The 21,529-nt window shown below is 43.5% G+C and overlaps 1 protein-coding gene across 1 annotated transcript in view; it reads left to right on the top strand.

The window, feature by feature from the left end:
• The window catches only part of WNT7B (wingless-type MMTV integration site family member 7B), a 131,553-nt gene extending 124,358 nt beyond the window's left edge, over positions 1–7,195 (top strand). The window contains exon 4 of the mRNA XM_015416353.1: positions 6,676–7,195. Coding sequence (XP_015271839.1) covers positions 6,676–7,155 — 480 coding nt within the window. The 3' untranslated portion in view covers positions 7,156–7,195. The remainder of the gene's footprint in view (positions 1–6,675) is intronic.
• The last annotated feature ends 14,334 nt before the right edge of the window (positions 7,196–21,529 follow it).

The raw sequence follows: 21,529 nt of genomic DNA, 5'->3' as shown, positions 1-21,529 counted from the left end.
CTTTCTCTCTTTTTTCCCCTTGATGGCCCCCACATACCCTGCCGTGCCCTGCCCTTCAGGATAGCGTTGTGGCTGGCAATGGAGGACTACTTATCGCCAACCTGATTGGTTCTAATTTCATGTTTATTATTTGTGATTTTAATTATATATCAAGGGTATATTGAAGTGTTTATAGTGTTGTAAATCGCCCAGAGCCTGCTCTGCCGGGTGGGCAATTCATAATTTGAATAAAATAAATAAATATTGGTCTACAGAATCAAGTTAGAATTGAGTCCCGGAGCACCTTAGAGGCCAGGAAGAGAGTCAGAGGTCCCAATGACATGCAGAATTAGTGACACAGTCCGAGTGGATTTTAAGGGCGCAATCACATGGGAACATCTGGCAAGCGTCCCGCACCTTTCTCACTCTGCCGAAGAAGCGGAGTTAAAAAATACCAGGGAACGTCCAGTATCAAACGGGTTGCTACAGGCCACAGACAGACTTTCCCCTGTGTGATCGCTCCGGCGCGCTCTCATGGCGTCGGGATGGTCTGATCAGGCCATCCCAACTCCGTGCCGTTGTTTTTTCCCTCTTTCTCATTATGCACATCATCGTACACTGCCGTAGGAAGCCCTCAGTGTGGAGATGCGATTAATTGATCCTCCATTTAAGCAAATTGAAAACAAATAGCAAAAAAAAAAAAAGAACCCCGAACTCATCCACGATTGTGTCTGATTGCAGGCTATGCCCGCAGCTTCAAAGTATTGCGCAACTGCAGGTCAATTTCCTCCAGGGTAAATAGTCTTGCTTCCCCCGCGCATTATCTCGCGCATGTGAGCGGGACCAGAAAACTTCCTTCGTCAGAGATCAGGTATATGTTGAAGGAAACTTTGACTCTTGAAAGCTCATACTTTGAAACTCTAGCTTGTCTCTAAGGTGCTACGAGACTCAATTCTAGCTTGATTCTGTAGAACCAAGCTATGCTCTGAAGAAATCTGGAAGTTATCATGGACTCGATTCCAGCTGTTCCAGATTCCTTGTTTGCAGGGCTTTCATAGAGCAAACCCCAAATCAGTATGGGTAAAATGTGACTACTTTTAAACTTATACATTTGATCGAGAAAATATTTTGATATTCATGGACTCTGCATCTGATCCTATATGCCTAATTTAAAACTGACAAAATTTTGTATGCATGGGGTCTTGATTTTTCCCCTCAGCACAAATTTTCTACGTAAATTGCTGGCCAGGAGTGAGTGGGTGGGAGGAATTCACCCCATTTTATTTCAACAGTCATTTCATAAAGTGAAGGAATTCTAAGCTGCAGTTTAATACTGATTTAAAATCTACTTTGGAGACAAGAGAGAAGTGCCTGATTCAGACGGCATAGCAAACGGCAGTTAGTCATAAATCAGGAAATCTTCTATTTCAGCAAGGTGTTTAAAGGGAGGAGGAAGGGGGAGGGAAGACAAGACTTGCTGGATCACCTTCACAAATAAACGAGCTTTTAAAAATGACAGTTGGATGCTACCTCTTTCTCTGTGCCAGTGGGGTCACCTCTGCTCTCTGCTGCACTTCAGCGCCATCTCTGCAAATGGGCAGAGGTTGGTACTACAGTTGTCAGGGTGTGTTTTTTTTTAACGAACTGAACCAGCAGGAACCTGTCTTCAATTTGGTCTTAATTTTTTTTGTGCTTTTAAAGTTGTCACAGATAGGGGAATGGAATGGGAGTACCAATATGTCTAACATTGTCTGGTTTTGTTAGCTTTCCCCTTGATCTTAAATAGTATGTTTAAACTATTTCTAAATAGCCATGGGTGTCTTCTGTGCAGGTTTAAAAACCTATATAGCGGGGCCAGCCAGAGCTAGGCAATAGGCTCCTTCAAACCTGGAAAAAAAACCCATGTTTGCAGAAAGTGGGGGGTGGTTTGAGTCGGGGTTTTAAAATCCTTCAAAACATACAGAACGATGTGTCTGTATGCAAAGATATCAAGGAGACATTCAGCTTGCATGGCCTTTTGTGCTACCACGGTGGTGCTGGTAAAAAAGATGGAGGGGGGAACGGAGGCAGTGGGGAGAGGAAAGGAGATGGGGCAAGCAGGAGCAGGAGTGGGCAGATTGGAGGGTGACATGAAGGCAAGAGCGAGGAGGGGTAACAGAGCAACAGTGGAGAGACACGGGAGTGGCAATACAGAAACAGAGGCAGCAAGGAGATGGGAGTAGAAAACAGGATAAATGGCAGTGGGGAGCTGGGTGAGGAGGGGGTAAATGGGGAAAGAGACAGGGTACAGTAGGGTTGCCAGACAGCCTGGTGTGGAGGCAGGGGGTACCCCGCTGCCAGGCCCTGCCCCCCAGCCACTGATCAGCTGGCAAGCAGGGGGACTTACCAGTAGAAAGAGGAAGGGCCAAGGCCACGTTTGTTGGCATTGCACAGGAAGTGACATCATCATGCCAGCAACTGGGTGACGGTCTGGTATTTGGGCAAGAACTCTATGGTAGAAGCCATTTTGCCTTAGAGTTTTTTGCCCAAATACCAGAGTGTCACCCAGAAGACACTGGCTTGATGACATAACTCCTTGTGCTATGCTGGGGACGTGGCCTGAGCCTTCCTCTCTCTCCCTCTCTCTCTCTCTCTCTCCTAGTAAGTCCCCCCCCATACAGGAGGGACCTGGCAAATCTAGTGTACAGACAGGTGGAGAGGTGGAGGCTGCAGGAAGGGGATGGGGAAAGAGAGCAAACAGCCGTGGGAGGCAGGAGGGGGAAATGCACTCAGCAAGTGGAGGGACAAGGGACTTACACTTTTGCTGTACTACCTGCCATGCATCATTTCATAACCTAAACAGTTCTACTGAGCATATACTGTATCTTTCTTGGTGAGCTTTATAGTGACAGCCACATATGCAGTTTTAGGGACAATATAATGCCGTTTTTTCTTATAATATTTTAGGGGCAGTAGATAACGCTGTTTATTTACACTTTCATCGCAAGAAACACAAAATATCTGGATTTTTTGGTTGTCATTCTGCACTGCACATTTTTCCGGAAAGAGATTCATGCACAGACTGCTGTTGATTGATTCAAAACTTTTAGGCCTGCTTGAGAAATAAAATGAATCAAAGAGGTTTCTAACAAGAAAGCACAAGGCGTTGCTGCTCCCTCAGCTGATTTCCTCCAAGACTGGTTGCTTTAAAAATGGGACCTCCGTATGAGTCCCTGGAGAGCTGCTGCCAGTCTGAATAAACAATACTGAGTAGACAATCCTGACCTTCATTGGATGCCCTCGAGTTCTAGTATTTTGGGAGAGGGAGAAAAATCTCTCTTTGCCAGTCCCCTCCACCTCATGCATAATTTTATAAACCTCTATCATTTCCCCCCTTTTCTAAACAGAGAGGTCCCAGACTCCTCAGCCTTTCCTCATAGGGAAGGTGCTCCAACCCCTGAATCATCTCGGTTGCCTTCCTCTGTGCTTTTTCCAGCATTCTGGGTGAGGCAGGGAGATTTGTTTGCAGAACTGGGGGTGGGGGGGGGAATCCCCTGGCATTTTGAGGTAATGTTTCTTTCTCTAGCTTATCATAGAGATGGAAACCCAAACAGCACATTTACACCCCAGGGAAGGGGGGTAACATCATGTAATGGAACACATTTTGGACAATTTCAAAAATTAACAAAGGCCCCGGTCACACGGGAGGATTTGCCCCACAAGAGGGACGGATCGGGGGTGCATCAAGCGGGTGCGATCACACCACAACATCTGGGAAGCGGCGCACACCTGTCCCCAATCTGTCCCTTCGGCCCACAAACGCGCATCAAAAAGGTAGTAGCAACAGAGCACTACCTTCCGGATGATGTGTGGCAACGAAAGGCGTCTGGTCGGGGAAGCGCTGGTAGCCCGTCGCAGCCAGCGCTTTCCCCTGTCCCACGCATGCGCACAACTGCGCTACTGCCAGTTTGCTGCACGGCCGTGTGATCGGCTGCCGGAGCAGGGAGCACGGAGCCGCGGGGGCACGTCGGATCGCGCTCCCGCAGTCCTGTTTGCTCCGTCTCTAATTTACTTCCCTTCGGCAGCGGATCATCCCACTCGTGTGAACAGGATCAAAGAAAAGGTATCTTAATAATGAAATCAAAAATCAAACAAACATCATTGTAGGTTGATTTGCATTTTTGGGAAAAGGAGAGAGCCCTTATGAGAAATTTACCAGACTCCAACAGAACCCCAAACCGACAGGTTTGCCTATCCCTATTAATATCAAAATGTGCTTCAGTGATACACACTCTACCTGTGAAGCCCTTTTTGTCTTTGCCCCCACTGAAAGGAAGCCTGGCAAGGCCTCTTTGGCTCCCTGGTCAGTCTGTTAGCCTTGTGTCTCCCCTTCCTCCCTTCCCTCTGGTGCCACCTCATTGCATACATTCAGATAAGGATCTCTTAGGCTTCATGTGGAGGTGGCTCTTCAATAAAGTACCATGTCCAGGTGCTATGTTTGTTTGATCATTTATTTATTTGCATTATTTATAGTCAACCTGAGACTTTGAAACTCAAGGCCAATGACATAGTCAAATACAGTTGACAGGATGGGACGTCCATTGAATGGTGCAATACGGTTTGGACTACAGAAAACTGAAAACAAGCAGGAATCTAAAGCAGAGCTCAGCTGAAACCAACCTAGAACAAAGCATAAGCATCTACACATGATGTGTTAAACGGTGTAGAACCCACATCGATGGAGTATACTTACAGTGATAGGCAGCAATACAATGGTGTAGGCCACATTCCCTATCCCTTTCCCAATGCAACTTTCTGAACCATTTCATTACAATACAGTTACTTGTGGGAGAAAGCCCTCTTGAATAATTCAGTTTTGCATAGATTCAGGTGGGGTAGCCGTGTTGGTCTGAAGCGCTAGAACAACGTCTGGGTCCAGTGGCACCTTTGAGACCAACAAAGTATTATTCAAGGTATGAGCTTTTGTGTGCAAGCACACTTCCTCAGATACAATGAAATGGATTTTACCAGTCCATACATATGGGCAGAGGGTGGGCAACAAATGAGCATGCAACATAATGAAGAAAGAAAGAAAACTGAAAACAAGCAGAAATCTAAAGCAGAGCTCAGCTGAAACCAACACGAAAGCTCATACATTGAATAAAACTTAGTTGGTCGTAAAGGGGCCACTGGACTCAGACTTTGTTCCATTTTTCATAGTTTGCAGAAGGCCAGGAGAATGGGAGCCTTCCTAACCTTGTCAGGGAGGCCATCCCATAAAGTAGGGGGCCACAGCAGAGAAGGCACAGACACAGGCAGTTATTGGTTTTGCTGATTTATAAGATGGCACCTGAAGAAGGTCCTGCTGAGAGAAACATATTTAGGCACCACCAGTTGCTATGGGCAACATATAGGGTTACCAGTTCTGGGTTGGGAAATACCTGGAGATTTTTGGGGTGGAGCCTGAGGAGGGCGGGGTTTGAGGAAGGGAGGGACTTCAATGGGGTATAATACCATGGAGTTCACCCTACAAAGTGGCTATTTTCCCCAGGTGAACTGATCTCTGTTGCCTGGAGATCAGTTGTAGTAGTGGGAGATCTCCAGCCGACACCTGGAGGCTGGCAACCCTAGGCAACAATGCCAGGACCCCAACCTATATGTTAAGCACACACTGTAACCAATTCTGTCACACACAATTATTAATCCAGAAATATTGGACTGGATGCAGCCAGTTTTTCCACTGGTGAAAAGGGAGGAAGGGGTCCCATTTGACCACCAAAAAGGTGGGACCGGCATGGACATAAGCCATGTGAAGCATGAACCGTAATAAGGAGAGGAATTGGCTGAGACACAGCAGAAAAAGTTGGTTGGATTTTATTTAACTTGCCTTTACATGCATCTGCCTTTTACAACCAGTGTAGCACAGTCTTACTTGTGCCATTAAATGTTTCACAGAAATGAATTGCTCAATTAGGTTGATTTAATTTGGTATATTGAGACAGGCTTCTTCTTCTTCTTTTTGCTTTGTCTGCAAAATGCCATGTTATCTTCCAATTATTCCTGGCACAAACAACCACATTTTCTTACCAATTAGGGTTTTGCCTTGGGCTTTGGCCTGCTCATCCCAGTATACCTCTGAGACTGGCTTTTTGAACTGTATGGCTCTTTCCGTATATAGTCGACCTTACATCATCCTGAGAAAACAACTTGAATATTGGCCTAGTGAATTCACAGTCACCTCGTTCCAGATTCAGTACGAAGCTACAAGAGTTACCACTGCATTTTCTTTGAAATAAAATTATAAGGAATTTGGAGGGTCCTGACCAGATGAAAAACTGGGGGGATTTCAAGGGAAATTGCAAGAATATCCATCAGGTTGTTAGAATTTCTTAGGGTGGTAGAGTTTGCATCCAAGATGAATGATAGTTTAATAAAAGTTAGGGTTCTTTTATCAAATCAAGGGCATAATTCAGTTAAATTAAGGACACCCAATTTTCCCTGGTTTCGGTGACAGAGTTTAGCATGCTTCAAACTACCAAAGGAACTTAAAAATGCTTAACTCTGGGTCCTATCATGCCTCAAAGTGAAATTTTCTCAATGGCAGCGTTGCATTTAGTATTTTAATCAGTGCTAAGGAACATCTGTTCACAGGGTAAACGTTTGCTTTCCCCCCCCCCTTATTTGCCCCCCTCTCCCTCTTTCTTTCTCTGTCCCCAGGTACTTGAAGAGAGAATGAAACTGGAATGCAAATGTCATGGGGTTTCTGGTTCGTGTACAACCAAGACCTGTTGGACCACGCTTCCGAAATTCAGAGAGATTGGATACATTTTGAAAGAGAAGTACAATGCCGCCGTGCAGGTGGAAGTTGTCCGGGCAAGCAGACTCCGGCAACCCACCTTCCTCAAGATCAAGCAGATCAGAAGTTACCAGAAGCCCATGGAAACAGATTTGGTCTATATCGACAAGTCGCCCAATTACTGCGAGGAAGATGCTTCCACCGGGAGCGTAGGCACGCAGGGAAGGCTTTGCAACCGTACCTCCCCGAGTGCGGATGGCTGTGACATGATGTGCTGCGGAAGGGGTTACAACACCCACCAGTACACCAAAGTGTGGCAGTGTAACTGCAAGTTCCACTGGTGCTGCTTTGTGAAATGCAACACGTGTAGCGAGCGGACAGAGGTGTTCACCTGCAAATAACAGCGGAGGTTCCCAGGGAGAAAAGGACACGACCACTACATGTGACAGGAAGTTGAGTGGAACAAAACAACTACAGCATCATTTTGCACATTTAATTTTCTTGGGGGGGGGGGGGACCTGTCTCTCTGCCCACTTCCTTAATAGCTCCTGCTTCTAAGAGCGACGCGTCTCTCGCTGGCTGGCTGCTTTGACTGCGTTGGGAAGTGGGGTCTCGGAGGGCGCTACAGTGACTTGGTTCGACACAAGCAACTTTCTTCCCCAATTGCAGTCTGGGTGTTGTAGAATTTTACCCTTAGATTAATTTATACTTGTTGAAGACACTGACTCCAGGATGTTGTTTTCAGATTTATAACATTTTTTTTTAAGAAAAAGGTGTGAAACAAGACTTTTTATGGAGAAACTAGAATCAAAGCAGTGTTGCTAAAAACTTTTATTTCTGATTTTTTTTAAAAAAAATAAAAAGCAGGTACAAAGGGCAGCCAGTGAGACAAAGCTGTAAAATGGGGAGGGGGGGGAACTTGGAGGACTCATTTGTAAGACGAAGGTAAGCAAATTCTGACCGCTGCCAGTGACACTGGAACCTTTCAAATGGACGTTTAAAAGAGGGGGGGAAAGATTATTTTATTTATGTTTTAATAGTATCGAAACAAATTCTCTAAGCACTAACGGGTAGCTATGTCTTTATTCTGTACAAAATGTAAACTTATTGGAACTTTCTGATTTTTTTTTGTTTGTTTTTGGTTCTCCCCAGTGTTTCTCAATGCTACTGATTTCATGGCACTCCTCTGTTAAAAAAGAGTTCTATTATTGTACTCCTCAAGCATAGCCCAGGGCTAGCCCGTAGCAACAGTGGGGCTACTGGGCAATGCTCCCTCTAAGCTGTGGATCTTGTGAGCAAAAATTCTACTTTGTGAGCTACTGGCATTAAAGTTGTGAGTCAGCAATTTGGCTACTACATAGATTAGTTTGTGCTGGAGCCATCCTTCCTGAGCTAAGACAAAAATGTGTGAGCTGGAGGCTAAAAAAACCTGTGAGCTAGCTCACACTAACTCAGCTTAGAGGGAACACTGCTACTGAGGCTCCGCCCCCTTCCTTAAAGGGCCAGCCCCACAAGATTTCCTTCTGAAATTTTTTTGTTTTAATTATTTTAAAACCTTTTTTAAAAGGCTTTAACTAACCTCACAAATGTCAGCTGGTGTGTGCTGCTGCAAATGGCTATGTGTGATACCAGACAACCAGCCCCATAGCTAAGGACTTTTTAGGGAGGGGGCCTGGGGGGCCCCCACCTGCTAATCCAATCAAAGGCTCCAGGGCAAGGGCTTCAGTGGCTGCAGCTTCCCTCCCTCTCCTCCCTCCCCTCCCACAAGGGCAGGCCTTCCCTGTGGAGCATCCGGGTCCAGCTCCCTCCCTCCCCAAGGCGCCCCAGTGCCTCTTCCCATTGCACAGCACCAGGGGTAGCCTCTGGAATCACTGCCCTCGTCCTCCCTGCCAACAGGCTGACAGGCAATCAGGGGGAGTTGGGGTCAGGAAGGGGCCCCATAAAAACTGCTAGGCGGCCAGGCCTTGTGGGCCCCTGTGTCCAGCCATGCTTCTTGCCATCCTCATTTCCATTTCAGAATATGTTATTAAACTGTAAATCCTTTTGGTTCCCCGATGCCCCTTTGTCCTTTTATGAGCACAGCACTTGCCTGTGGGAACCACAGATCTAAGGCCAGAAGCTAGAAGTTTCTTATCAACACATGTGACTTCAAACATGCACTACTTTTCAATTGCATCAATTCATATGCTGGTCCCAGTTACTAAGCACTATCCATGAATGGGTGGACCAGCCCCGAGTCATTGTCCCGTATTGTTGACTTAAGGGTCACCACATCAAGACGGGATCGAATCACGAGATCTTCACATTTGGTCTTTGTAAACCTAACGTGAGCTTCTGTCCATCAAAGTTTTCAACATCTTGTTGAGTCCATTATATTTTCTTACTGAAAATTAATGTGCAGTCTAGCTTCTGTGGCCTGTGGTTCTGTGTGTTTTTGCACATACTGTAAAAACCACAAAGATACATGCATCACAGATATTCACTTCAGCAGGTGATGCCTCCTGGGTAGCAGGAGAGATGGAGAACAAAAGGCCAGTTCATGAAATAGTCACCATCCAGAGACTGACCCCATCCCACCTCTAGCCCTGCAGCACTGCTGGCCCTGCCCACATCTGATCAGTGGGATTTAGATGAGCACCAAGGCAGATCAGTCCTGCATGTCCAAATGTGTCTCTGTGCACACCAGAGGCTGCTGAGCCACAGCCCCTCTTTGGCATCCAGGTCAGGAAGTTTTCCAAAAATGTGGAGCATCTGGCAGTTCTGAGCATCCAAATTTTGAAAGACCAATCCAGAGTGATTCCAGATATACCATTTTACATACGGTGGAAGTGGTTTGAAAACCCATTTCCTAGCCTGAAAACAAATACCCTGGAATGTAGCAGACGTTTGCTTAAACGACTTCCACGCATTGATAGTGTTACGTCTGGCTTCACACTTCTTGGCCCTAGGCTAGACTGGGTGATTTACCTCCATGTACAATAAGCACTTGCCAAGCTAGTCTCGTTGTCTTCTCAAGTGATAGAGGGAATTTACCACTCCTTCCACCACTGACCCCAATTTATGGTGCATATAGATCTGCAGTAAAATTCTCCTCCCCACTTAACAGGATGTCACACTGATTATTTTAAAATAAATTCAGAGTCCAGTGGCACCTTTAAGACCACTGGACTCTAAATTTGTTCTACTGTTTCAGACCAACACAGCCGACCACCTCAATTATTTTAACACATTCTATAAAACAATTTTAGCGCATGCCAGCCATTGATGGGTTGTAAGATGCTCCTTATTACTTAGCAGGATAACACATGTAACCAAGCTCACCTCTGAATAGTTTGTCTGTATGGATGCAGAGTACCATTTACCAAGTACTCTGCTTGTACTCTGTATGCCAAGCCATGGATGCTAGTCACCTGGCCTGCCATTCTCAGTGTAGCAAAGCGGTTGTATCTCGCCAGCTTTTTCACTCAACCACACCCAGTCCCCCTCTTTAGTACAACCATCATCCCAAATGGCTTCTGTACATGCCATGATCTCCAGCACAGCTTGTTTCGGTGGGCAACGACCTCCCCTCCCCCCTTACTTTTTTGCCAGCAGAAAAGCTGGTTGGATTCAACCCAAGAATTTCCTTCTTTCCTGGATTTTTGATTAAATGTGCCAGGAAATTATACCCAGAGAACATGGAACCATGGGTTTTTTCCCACCTCCTGATTCAATCCAGGAGGCAGAGAAATGCCCTGAACCCTGGCCAGAAGTGATATTTCTGTGCATGCTTTAGTTTTGCTGTCATGTCATAGCTGATTTATGGCGACTCCTCATGGATTTTAAAGGCAAGAGACCTTCAGAGTTGGTTTGTCATTGGCTGACTCTGTGTCATGACCCTGGTATCCCTTGGGGGTCTCCCATCCTAATACTAGCCAGGGCAGACGCTACTTAGCTTCCAAGATCAGGCTAGCCTGGGCTATCCAGGTCATGGCTCCACATGCTTTTCTAGAGGCCTAGAAGCCCTCTACACGTCCATCTTATCAAATATAAGGGAATTTTTTTTCTTTGTTTGGAAAGGGATAGTAGAATGCTCTAGTAGGCTGTCTAGTATGGGCTGACTTGAAACAGGGTGAGGTTGTTCGAGTTTCGTGAGAAAACAAAAGGAATATTTACCAATAGACACTGGCAGTGTCAGTCTGTGGTTCACTCCTTGTTGCTGTTATTTGTTTGACCAGGAATTGGTACAATAGCATCCATGAGGATTTTTGTTCTGGTGTTTTTGTTACACTGTTTCCGTTTGGCCATTCTGGAAGTTGATGTGGCTGTCCACCAGAGCCTCTTTTATGGATTAAAAAATTATGAAATATTTTAATTTACTAACATGTGTGCAGCCTGATCCATTGGAATGAGTCAAAGCTGGATCAACTATCTGAAATATTGCAATATTTCTCAAATTGCCATGCAAATATCAAACATCGAGTTTCTACTATAAATTTTAAATTTGCATTTTGAATGTGAAACGGTGTTTCAGTAATTCTCATTTGAATGCAGTTGTCTAGGCTTGTTAAATATCTCTTTATTGTTTTCACATCCGGTATGAAATCTTACAATTCGTCTGCTGTCAGATACTAATACCACTGCATGTCATCAGTCCTATAGAATTAAAATACTAATGTCATTACATCCCAGCTATCAAATGTCACATACTGAGATCAACCATAAAACTTAAGTAAATACTGAAATTAAACATCATAGGATGTCAGATGCTAATGTTGGGACATTAGGCAAATATTTCAGAATTCAGAGAATATTTGTAGAACATTTTACTTTAGAATTCGCTGAAGACACATCAGGAAACAAATTGTTTTAGGGTCTCGAATGAGTGAAGTTCAACAGGTTTATTATTTCGTGATGTGTTTGTGGTTCATCATACCTTAACACCCCAAGTGGGATGAGCTATTTATAAAAATCCTAGTTGGCATAATTTCAATGTTAAAACAGCTGTAAGTGGGAGTGTCTGCTCTACTTGCTGAATTTTTTGACAAACTGCTGTTCAATCACCAAGCATTCAAGCCCTTCTGCAAAACATCTGCATATCCCATGCCGTTCAGTTTCCTTTCCTTTGCTACGAGGCTCATGCCCTGTGGAATGACAAGTATCCTAGAGTAGTCTTTCTTGCATGTATTTGAGGGGCTCAATTAAGTTATATTATTTGTGTATCATTCAAATGTCTATAAAGTTATTTTAAATTATTGTGAACAACACTGAAAAAAAGGTTACGTTATTCTTACACAACATCCGCTGAAGCTGGGCATGTATTATCATCGCCAAACTCGCTCATTCAACTTTCCTGACTATCCAAATTACTTCACCCTGCTCCTCCCACCATCCAGAGCCTCACTTGGTACTCTGGATGTACTCTTTGTGTGTAGGCTGCCTTATTCGTTCTATACATATACAGAAATGCACATGCAAATCTGTTGTTCCCCAGATATGAATGTGGTATTCTTTGTGGGACAGAAGAACTCCCTGAATGCACGCATCAGAGTAAATTCAACCATCAGAAAACACCAAGCTGCATCCAACCCCCTTTTCATATAACACTGCAAAGCATCTCTTCCAGGATCCAAAATTCAATTTATCCCGGTATTTTGGCCAATCTCCTTACAGGGCCCAAGCAGCATTTCTCTGGGCCCAGCACAAACTTGTAACAAGCTGGCCGTATCGCGCCATGCAAACAACACAAAAGTGATGAAAGCCAACCTGTCTTTTTAATTTCAAAAAAAAGAGACCATGCCATGGTATTGGCAGTGATGTGGGCTGAACCTCTCCCATCATGCTTAGTGTTGCCAGCCTCCAGGTGGCACCTGGAGATCTCCTGCTATTACAGCACATTTCCAGGTGACGGAAATGAGTCCCCATGGAGAAAATGGCTGCTTTGGAGGGTGGACTCTGTGGCATTATACCCTGCCAAGGCCCCCCCCCCCCCCAAGCCCCCGCCTCCCCAGCCCCCCCCCCCCCCCAAATCTCCAGGTCTTTCCCAGCCCAGAGCTGTCAACCCTATGCTGGTCCCTCATCATTTTTTAAGTTTCTTCTGACAATTTTACCATGTCAGGTGTCCTGAAAGCTTTACAATTTGCTCTTATGGAGGACCATTTTGAAGGAAGTTCTCTTTCCTACAAAGAGAATCACACAGAGAACCGACAGGGAAAATATCACAGTGGATTGACACACCAATGCAATGTGTTTGCCAACCTTGTATAAAAGGGTAAAGAGAATGTAAATTGTCTTGGGGGAAGTGACGTAGTGAATTGTGGCTACCAGCAACCCGACAGCTTTGAGGGCTATCTGTGCCATGTTATGGTTTACAGTAATTTAGCAATGACAGAGCTCAAAATACTGTACGTTATTAAAGAATTTGGAAAAAAAACAACAACTAAGATCCATTTGTTTCTTTTTGGTAATGAAAATGAACACGGTGCAATTTTTGTGTGTGGTGGATTTGTTTTTGTTTTTATTGCTTCGATTTTTAAAAAAATATATTGTGATGAAAGTCAAGCTTAAACAGTAAAACCTTAAAATTCTAAAACTTTAAAACATTCATGATCTTTGTACAGTATATGGTCATAAATAGATATCCTTATTATCTTCCAGTAAGTGTACAATTAACAATTTTTTAAAACTATTTATCCTATCCTTTTGCACAGTAAGATCCTTCAAACTCAGCTATCAGAGTTGCAAAATTACCAACAAAGGTAATTATCTACAAAGCCAGCAATAATAATAATCACAATAAGCATAGAGTACAGTGCAATTTTTAAACACACAAAAAAAAAACAGGATTCATTAAAAGAAATGTTCCCACAACAGACTCACAGTTTCATTGTGACTTGTACTTTCAGGAATGCTCCTTCACAAATGCACAGGCCACAGGGAAATGGTTAGCCAGGATGGTACCCTAAGGCTCTTATTTTCTTACTTTAAACCATTACACTTTTCTCCACTTACTTGGTATAGTATTTTTTTTTGTCATACTGGCAGTTTTCAAACTGTTTCCCAGGTTTCCCTGGACATTTGAGTTGCCCATTGCCCACGGGTGGTGGGGGACTTCCCACCTCTGGTGCCTGCCACCACTCATCTGGATGGCAGGAGGAAATTCCCTGACAAAATGGGGGGGTGGGGTGAACGGTGTGCCTGGCATGATGATGGTGCTTCCAGTGAAGGTGAATCCTCCTATCTGCCATCTTCTGCCAGTTTGCCACCCTAAAGAGGTTTGTTCGGTTCACTTGGGTGTTGAACCAGCCCTGGTTCTGTGTGCCCTCTCCATTTTCGATTGCCAGCTCTGGGTTGGGAAATACCTGGAGATTTTTGGGGTGGAGTCTAGGGAAGGCAGGGTTTGGGGAGGAGAGGTGTTGGAATATGCAAGGTCAATAGTGCAGCCTTATGAAGAAGATCTGAAAATCATCTTACAGGGGGACAGCTGAAGAACGGGTAGTCAGCATAGCTAAATTAGGGACTGCCCACAATTCCAAACTACGTCCTCGCTATCTCCTGATTGGCTCTTCTGGAGACTTCCTGTTAATGGTTGTTTTATGTATGTTTTTAACTGTATTTATATATGCATTTTTATATAAGCCGCCCTGAGCCTGCCTTGGTGGGGTATAAATTGAACTAATAAATTAATAAATTCTTGTTGTTCCTCCTTCAACAGTTAGGTCAGACAGTTAGGGTTCTCTCTCTTCTGTGTTCTATAACAGTCTGTTCTTCTTTAGTAAACCTACTTATTTTTCTCTAAACAGTTAGTGCTCTACTTCCTTTGCATATTTAAATGCTGCCAACAGGGTTCTGGGCCCAGTGTGAGCACCGCTGTAAAAAGGGAAAGTTTAGTCAAATTGATAGGCAAAAAGAAATTGCAAAATGGCTGCTTCCTGCACAGCTCAGCACAGCTACCTACTAACTGGGCTGACAGGTGGCAGTTATCTTGTTTGGAAGGAGAGAATGAAGAGTCATTTACTCAAGATGGGACTCTGGTACATTATTACAGATTCCAGACTAGAAGACGAGAACTCAGCAAAGCAGAAATTCTGGGACAAGGACAATGAGAAAGCAAGAGGCACTCTAATAAGGCGTCTAATGGACAGAGAAATTCTGAGTTATTCAGATGCAGACAGCAAAGGCAGTCTGGAGTGAACTTGAAAGATTGTGTGTTAATTCTTCTCTAAAGAGCCAATTATATATTCAAAAGAAACTGTTTAGCACAGTAACACCTGAGGAGAACAACTTGAGAGAACACCTAGACCAAATGCTTGCTGTGAGCCAAGAGCGAAGGAGTGCTGGCAAAGAAATTACAGATCAGGACTTGCTAGTTTTGATTTTGGTTAGCCTACCCAAGAGTTATGAAAATATTGTATGTCAGATAGAATGAAAGGGAAACCTCTCTCTCTCAAATGTAATTAATGAACTGGAGCGGGCATTCAAACACAGTTTGAGGAGCCTAATAGAAAGACTGAACACAATCCTGACCAAATGGCTTTACACATATATAATAAAATTAAAGTAACTTGTTACCCATGTGAAAAACAAGGGCATATTAAAAAGGACTGCAATGCCTTCAAACAGAAAGGGGCCCCTCCAAAACAAATAAAAATGGAGAATTTGAAAAAAACCCACCACTAAAGAAGTGCTTCATATTAACCAAAGGTGCAACTAAAAATAATACATGGTTCGTACATAGTGAATGCTCAGTGCACATGAGTGGACACAGAGAATTCTTTGAAACTCTAAATGAAGACAGAAAGGAAACGCTGAGTGTGGCTGATAAAAAAGTCTGTTGTGGCAGAAGGGGTAGGATCTGGAACCATAAAATGCAGGCTCCCAGATGGTGAAATCAGAGGAATCTTTGTTGAGATCTGTTTATATGTACTACAACTAGCACATAATTTAACTTTAGTGAGACTGTTTGCAAAATGAGGAATGGTAACCTCATTTGGGGGAAAATGCCTGATTAAACAAAATGGAGAGCTGACTGCAACAGGGAGAGTGCATAAAGATTTGTGTACGCTTTAGACACATGCGCACAAAGTGCAAACTTGACCAAAAGTTGCAACCATAAGAAATGCTCCTGGATTAGGCCACAGAAGCAATAATGCTATTGCCCAACTTGAGAACCAAAATCTAACAAAGGGCATGCAAATAAATACATGCACAATTGAAAAAAATTGCATATATTGCATTCAAGCAAAAGGGACAAGATCAAGTTTTAGCAAGCATCATCAACTAAGCCAAACAAAGCACCCTCTAGAGCTCATTCAGAGTATTGTTTGTGGTCCAGTAAGAACAGCGACCCCTAGTGGAAACAAGTACATCTTAATTTTTATTGACAATTTCTCCTAATATAGTTACCTACTTGATCAGGAAGAAGAATGAAGTATTTGAGAAACTGAAAGCATATGTTGCAGTGCTCAGCAACAGGTCTCAGAGGAAACCACTGGTGATTCGAACTGACAATGGAGAAGAGTGCATTGGACATGACATAAAAAGGTACTTCCCTGAACAAGGTATAGATCCCCAACTCACTATTCCATACTCTCCAGAACAAAATAGCATAGCTGAAAGATAGAACTGATCTTTGACAGAACTGTATAGGTGCATGCTGCTACAAGCAGATCTACAAAAAATCTACTGGTGTGAAGCCATCAACACAGCCATTGATCTGTAAAACCGTCTACCTACAAAAGGTGCCAAAGGCAAGCCATATGAACTATGGTCTGGACAAAAAACCTAGAATGAAGTATCTAAAGGTATTTGGGTCAAAAGCCTTTGCCTACATACCCAAAGAGAAGCAGTCCAAGTTGGATCTAAGGAGTGAGCAAGGTATCTTTGTTGGATACACTTTGGGATGTAAGGGATATAGAATTCTTGACCCAAAGACACAAACTGTAAACATTTGCAATGTGGTCTACATAGATGAAAAAGTATGCATCACTGGATCTACACTGATGGAACAAAATAAAGTACAAGAGCCAGAAGGAGGGCTACTGAAAGCACTATGAATTGTGAAGATGAGACACTAGCAGAACCCCAGAAACCAGAAGGGGAAGCAGAAACTGAAGTCAGAAGATCAGCTAGACCAAATAAGGGAGTAACACCAAGGAAATTTCCATACCTAACAAAAATAGAGGCTGTGACAGAACCTTCCAAGTGGGAAGATACAGAGAAAATGCCCAACAGTAGTAGTAAAACAAATTTATGCTGTAACTAAATTAGAGGTCCCATTCGAAATGGAATCTTTAGTATTAAACTATTGGCCTATTACCGGAGGTCGTATGCCTAATTCTGGTCTAATAGAAATACTTTGTGCAGCAGCTCGCACAGTCATCGCTGGGTTTTGGAAAGATGACAAAAGACCTACTATATCCAATTGGTTTTTGAAAGTTCAAGAACTTTGTATAATGAACAAATTAGCAGACTCCATGTTACCAGGTGAATCTGACCACCCCATACCTCGAACTTTGTTAAAATTTGGTTTCCAGTTCTTGAGTACTTTGCTTCTCAAAAGGAATTTGAAGCTATTCTTGAAACTATTAATGCTGTGTATCAGTTTGATTGACATTTGTTCGTTCTAAATATATACATGTTACATCCTTCCTCCCTCAGAGTAGTTTATTTTTTTGGATATATTACTGTTACAATTGTTTATTTGTAACCGATTGTTGTTATCACTTCTGTGTTAAGCGTGTATATGTTTATCAATTTCAATAAAGCTTTCTGAGAGGGGAAAACAACAAAAACAGCCAAGCAGAAATATAGAAGAAGGCTGCAGAAGAGGAAATTGAATCTCTGATTAAGAATTAAACATGGACACTCGCAGACCTGCCTCCAGGCAAAAGAGCAAATATAATGCGGACAAGTACAAAGGTATAAAACCAGATTATTTGCAAAAGGTTATACTCAAAAACATGGAGAAGGCTATAACAAAACCGTTGCACCTGTAGTAAGACACACCTCAATAAGAATGCTTCTAAGTATAGCCGCAGCAAAAGGGGTGGACGTGAAACATATAGATACAAAGACTGTCTTCCTGCATGGAGACATAAAGGAGGATGTCTACATGGAGCAGCTGCCAGGATTTGAGCAATCCAAAAACAAGCACCTAATATGCAAGCTACCAGAAGAGCATATATGGACTAAAGCAAGCTGCAAGATGCTGGAACAAAAAGCTTCACTGGACGCTGACCAAAGAGGGCTTCGAATAAGGCAAGGCTGAACGCTGCCTGTATTCAAGACACAGAGGCAACAGGTCAGTCTACATCCTTATTTATGTTGATGATTTAATTATTTTTAATGAGGATGGAAGTGGAAGAACGAGGAAACATCAGTTACTACCTAGGAATACAAATAGAAAGGGAGGAGATGGAAGATACCTTCTGAACCAAAAACAGAAAATTCTGGAGTTCCTAGACTACATGCTAATGAAAAAATGCAAACAGGTAGGTCCTCCCATGGAGATAAAGCTGTTTAAAACAATAAGGAAATTAAGAACAACAAATTGATAACAAACAGTATAGAGAAGCTATAGGAAGACTACTATGTGTAAGCACACTAACACGACTTGACATCACAGTAAGTAAAGGTAAAGGTTCCCTTGCTCGAAAGCCAGTCAAGTCCGACTCTAGGGTTGCGGTGCTCATCTCCATTTCAAGCCGAAGAGCCAGTGCTGTCCGAAGATGTTTCCGTGGTCATGTGGCCGGCATGACTACACACCAAGGCGCACGGAACGCTGTTACCTTCCCACCGAAGTGGTACCTATTTCTCTACTTGCAATTTCTTTCTTTCGAACTGCTAGGTTGGCAGGAGCTGGAACTAGAGACGGGAGCTCGCTCCGTCATGCGGCACACTCGGGTCTCGAACTGCTGAACTACTGCCCTTCCACAGCCTGCAGTTCAGCGTCTTAACCACTTGAGCCACCGCAGCTACATCACAGTAGCTGTAGGCATACTATGCCAGAAGGCAGAATCATTGAGAAAAAGAGATTGGAATGCAATAAAGAGATTTGCCAGATACCTTCAAGGCACTACTCATTTAAAACTCAAACTGTCAGTGAATAATAATCCAAAACGGATAGGGTACATGGATGCAGACTGGGCAGGAGATACCACGGGCAGAAAATTGACCAGAGGACATTTGTTTTTATATGAAGATGGAGCTGTCAGCTGGACCAGCAGAAAGCAGGAGCCTGTGGCTGTATCCTCCACAGAGACAGAGTTTGTGTTGGCCACAGAGGCATGCAAGCAACTGAAATGGATACCGTTGATGCAGGAATAGAAGAACCTAAACCAATGCAAATTTTTTTTAGAACAATCAGGGATTATAAGGCTTGTACCGACTGAAAAGGTCAATTCGAGAACCAAACATATAGATGTGAAACATTACTTAGTAAAGAACTTGCTTGTTGAACTAGAATATTGCCCCACCTGAGGAAATGGTTGCAGGTGCGCTTACGAAGCCACTTCCGCTTGAAAAATCTGAAATCTTACAAAAGAAGACGAGTCTTGTGGACTAGCACAATAGACCTTGAGAAGAGGTGTTGGAATATGCAAGGTCTATAGTGCAGCCTTAGGAAGGAGATTTGAAGATCACCCTACAGAGGGACAGCTGAAGGGCTGGTAGTTAGCATAGCTAGATGAAGGACTGCCCACAATTTCAAATTATGTCCTTGCTGTCTCCTGATTGGCTCTTCTGGAGACTTTCTGCTCCTGCTGAGCTTTCTTCTTGTTGTTCCTTCTTCAGCAGTTAGGTTAGACTGTTAAGGTTCTCACTCTTCTATGTTCTATAACAGTTTGTTCTTCTTTAGTAAACCTATTCTGAACAGTCAGTGCTCCACTTCCTTTTCGTGTTTAAACTCTGCCAACAGGAGGGACCTCAGCAGGGTATAATTCCATACAGTCCACCCTCCAAAGAACCATTTTCTCCAGAGGAACTGAACTTGGTAGCCTGGTGATTAATTGTAATAGCTGGCGATATTACTTTAGGAGTAGTTCAGAGTTCGCTTAGGGAGGAGAAGAATGCTGCTGAAAATATTTCCATCAAACTCATTTCTGATTTTTTCTTCAGCATTTTCCAGATATTTTGCCCAAGGATAAAAGTGTATTCAAACACAGACTTATAAGATATTTTGGAGGTAGCTCCACTGGCACCTGTCTAGCCAGTGTGACATGTTAGGTGCTATCAAAGCATTATTTTGTAATGGGAAATCATGAATCTTCTGTTATGCAACTGCATCTGTCTGTAAAAAGGTAAAGGTAAAGGTTCCCTTGCTCGAAAGCCAGTCGAATCCGACTCTAGGGTTGCGGTGCTCATCTCCGTTTCAAAGCCGAAGAGCCAGCGCTGTCCAAAGACGTTTCCGTGGTCATGTGGCCGGCATGACTAAACACCGAGGTGCACGGAACACTGTTACCTTCCCACCAAAGTGGTACCTATTTATCTACTTGCAATTTCTTGCTTTCGAACTGCTAGGTTGGCAGGAGCTGGAACTAGAGACGGGAGCTCACTCCGTCATGCGGCACCCGGGTCTCGAACTGCTGAACAACCGACCTTCCACAGCCTGCAGTTCAGCGTCTTAACCACTTGAGCCACTGCAGCTCCATGCATCTGTCTGTAACTCCTCCTTATGTGCAAATGCATGAGCCATTGCCACAGGACAGCTGACGGGGGCTGTGGTGTCTTCCTTCCAAGAAAGAGGGTGGGTGAAAGATTAGTTGGGTCGTGGAATGAATTGCCGTTGCTCTGTACTGGAGTTCATGAATATGATTTGATAAAGACACTTACTTGAATAAAGAACAAACCACATGGAAATTCAAATACAGATTTCAGTCGTTGTCGTCCCGCCCCCCCCACTCCCGAAGTCCAAAGTCCAACCCTGCATTTAGCTCTTGTCAAATCCAGCCCACCGAGCTGAAACCACACGGGCAGTTCGCTAAACTCCATGAAACTACTGTTAATAAGCAGTTTCAGGACTGTGGCCTTTGAGGGTATGTTTGTTTTAATCCCAAACAGAAATGCATATATAAACTAGCATGCATTTTCCTTTCAATCGTTATAAAAAAGGAGAAAATTTAAATTTTCTTATTTTGCTTTTTGAAAAATGGGTTTATTCCTTGTTGTCCAGTGGGCTCATACTCCAGGGTTTTTTGCTTTCGAAACATTTAGGTTGTATTTTTTTCCTCCTTCTGTCGAATGCCTAATAGAGAACAAAATCTGCAGTCTATACTTTATATTACATAGTGGTTGCGTCCTCTTTAGGATATCACGGCAAGAGAAATACATTTGAGGTTTCTGCCATGTTTTTTTTTTAAGCTACAAACTGAGAGCAAAGCAATGCTTCATGGTACTAGGGTTGCCAACTGCACAGCCAATCAAAAACCTTTTTGGGAAAAAGGCCCACATGGCCCCTCCCACTTACTAAAACCACTTGGTGGACACCGGAAAAGGTGTTGGCAGTTTCCATGACACCCACGGCCACTGCGTGGGGACCCCTTGTCTAAAGTCTGCATCTTCTCCTTCACATATACAAGTATGGTTAAGGTGAGTAAGTCGTGTTGGTGTAAAGCAGCGGAACAAAGTTTGAGTCCAGTAGCACCTTTCAGACCAACAAAGTTTTATTCAAGGTGTGAGCACAAAAGCTTATACCTTGAATACAACATTGTTGGTCTGAAAGGGGCCACTAGACTCAAATTTTGCTTGTGTCTATCTGTGTTCTAGGGAACCCTGGGATTCTTCACAAGCTTATCAAGC

This window comes from Gekko japonicus, unplaced genomic scaffold (assembly GCF_001447785.1).
Source record: "Gekko japonicus isolate JY-2015 unplaced genomic scaffold, Gekko_japonicus_V1.1 scaffold1109, whole genome shotgun sequence".
In the NCBI taxonomy this organism is placed as follows: domain Eukaryota; kingdom Metazoa; phylum Chordata; class Lepidosauria; order Squamata; family Gekkonidae; genus Gekko; species Gekko japonicus.
The sequence above is the reverse complement of the archived record's forward strand: the minus strand, read 5'-3'. Positions and strand labels throughout refer to the sequence as shown.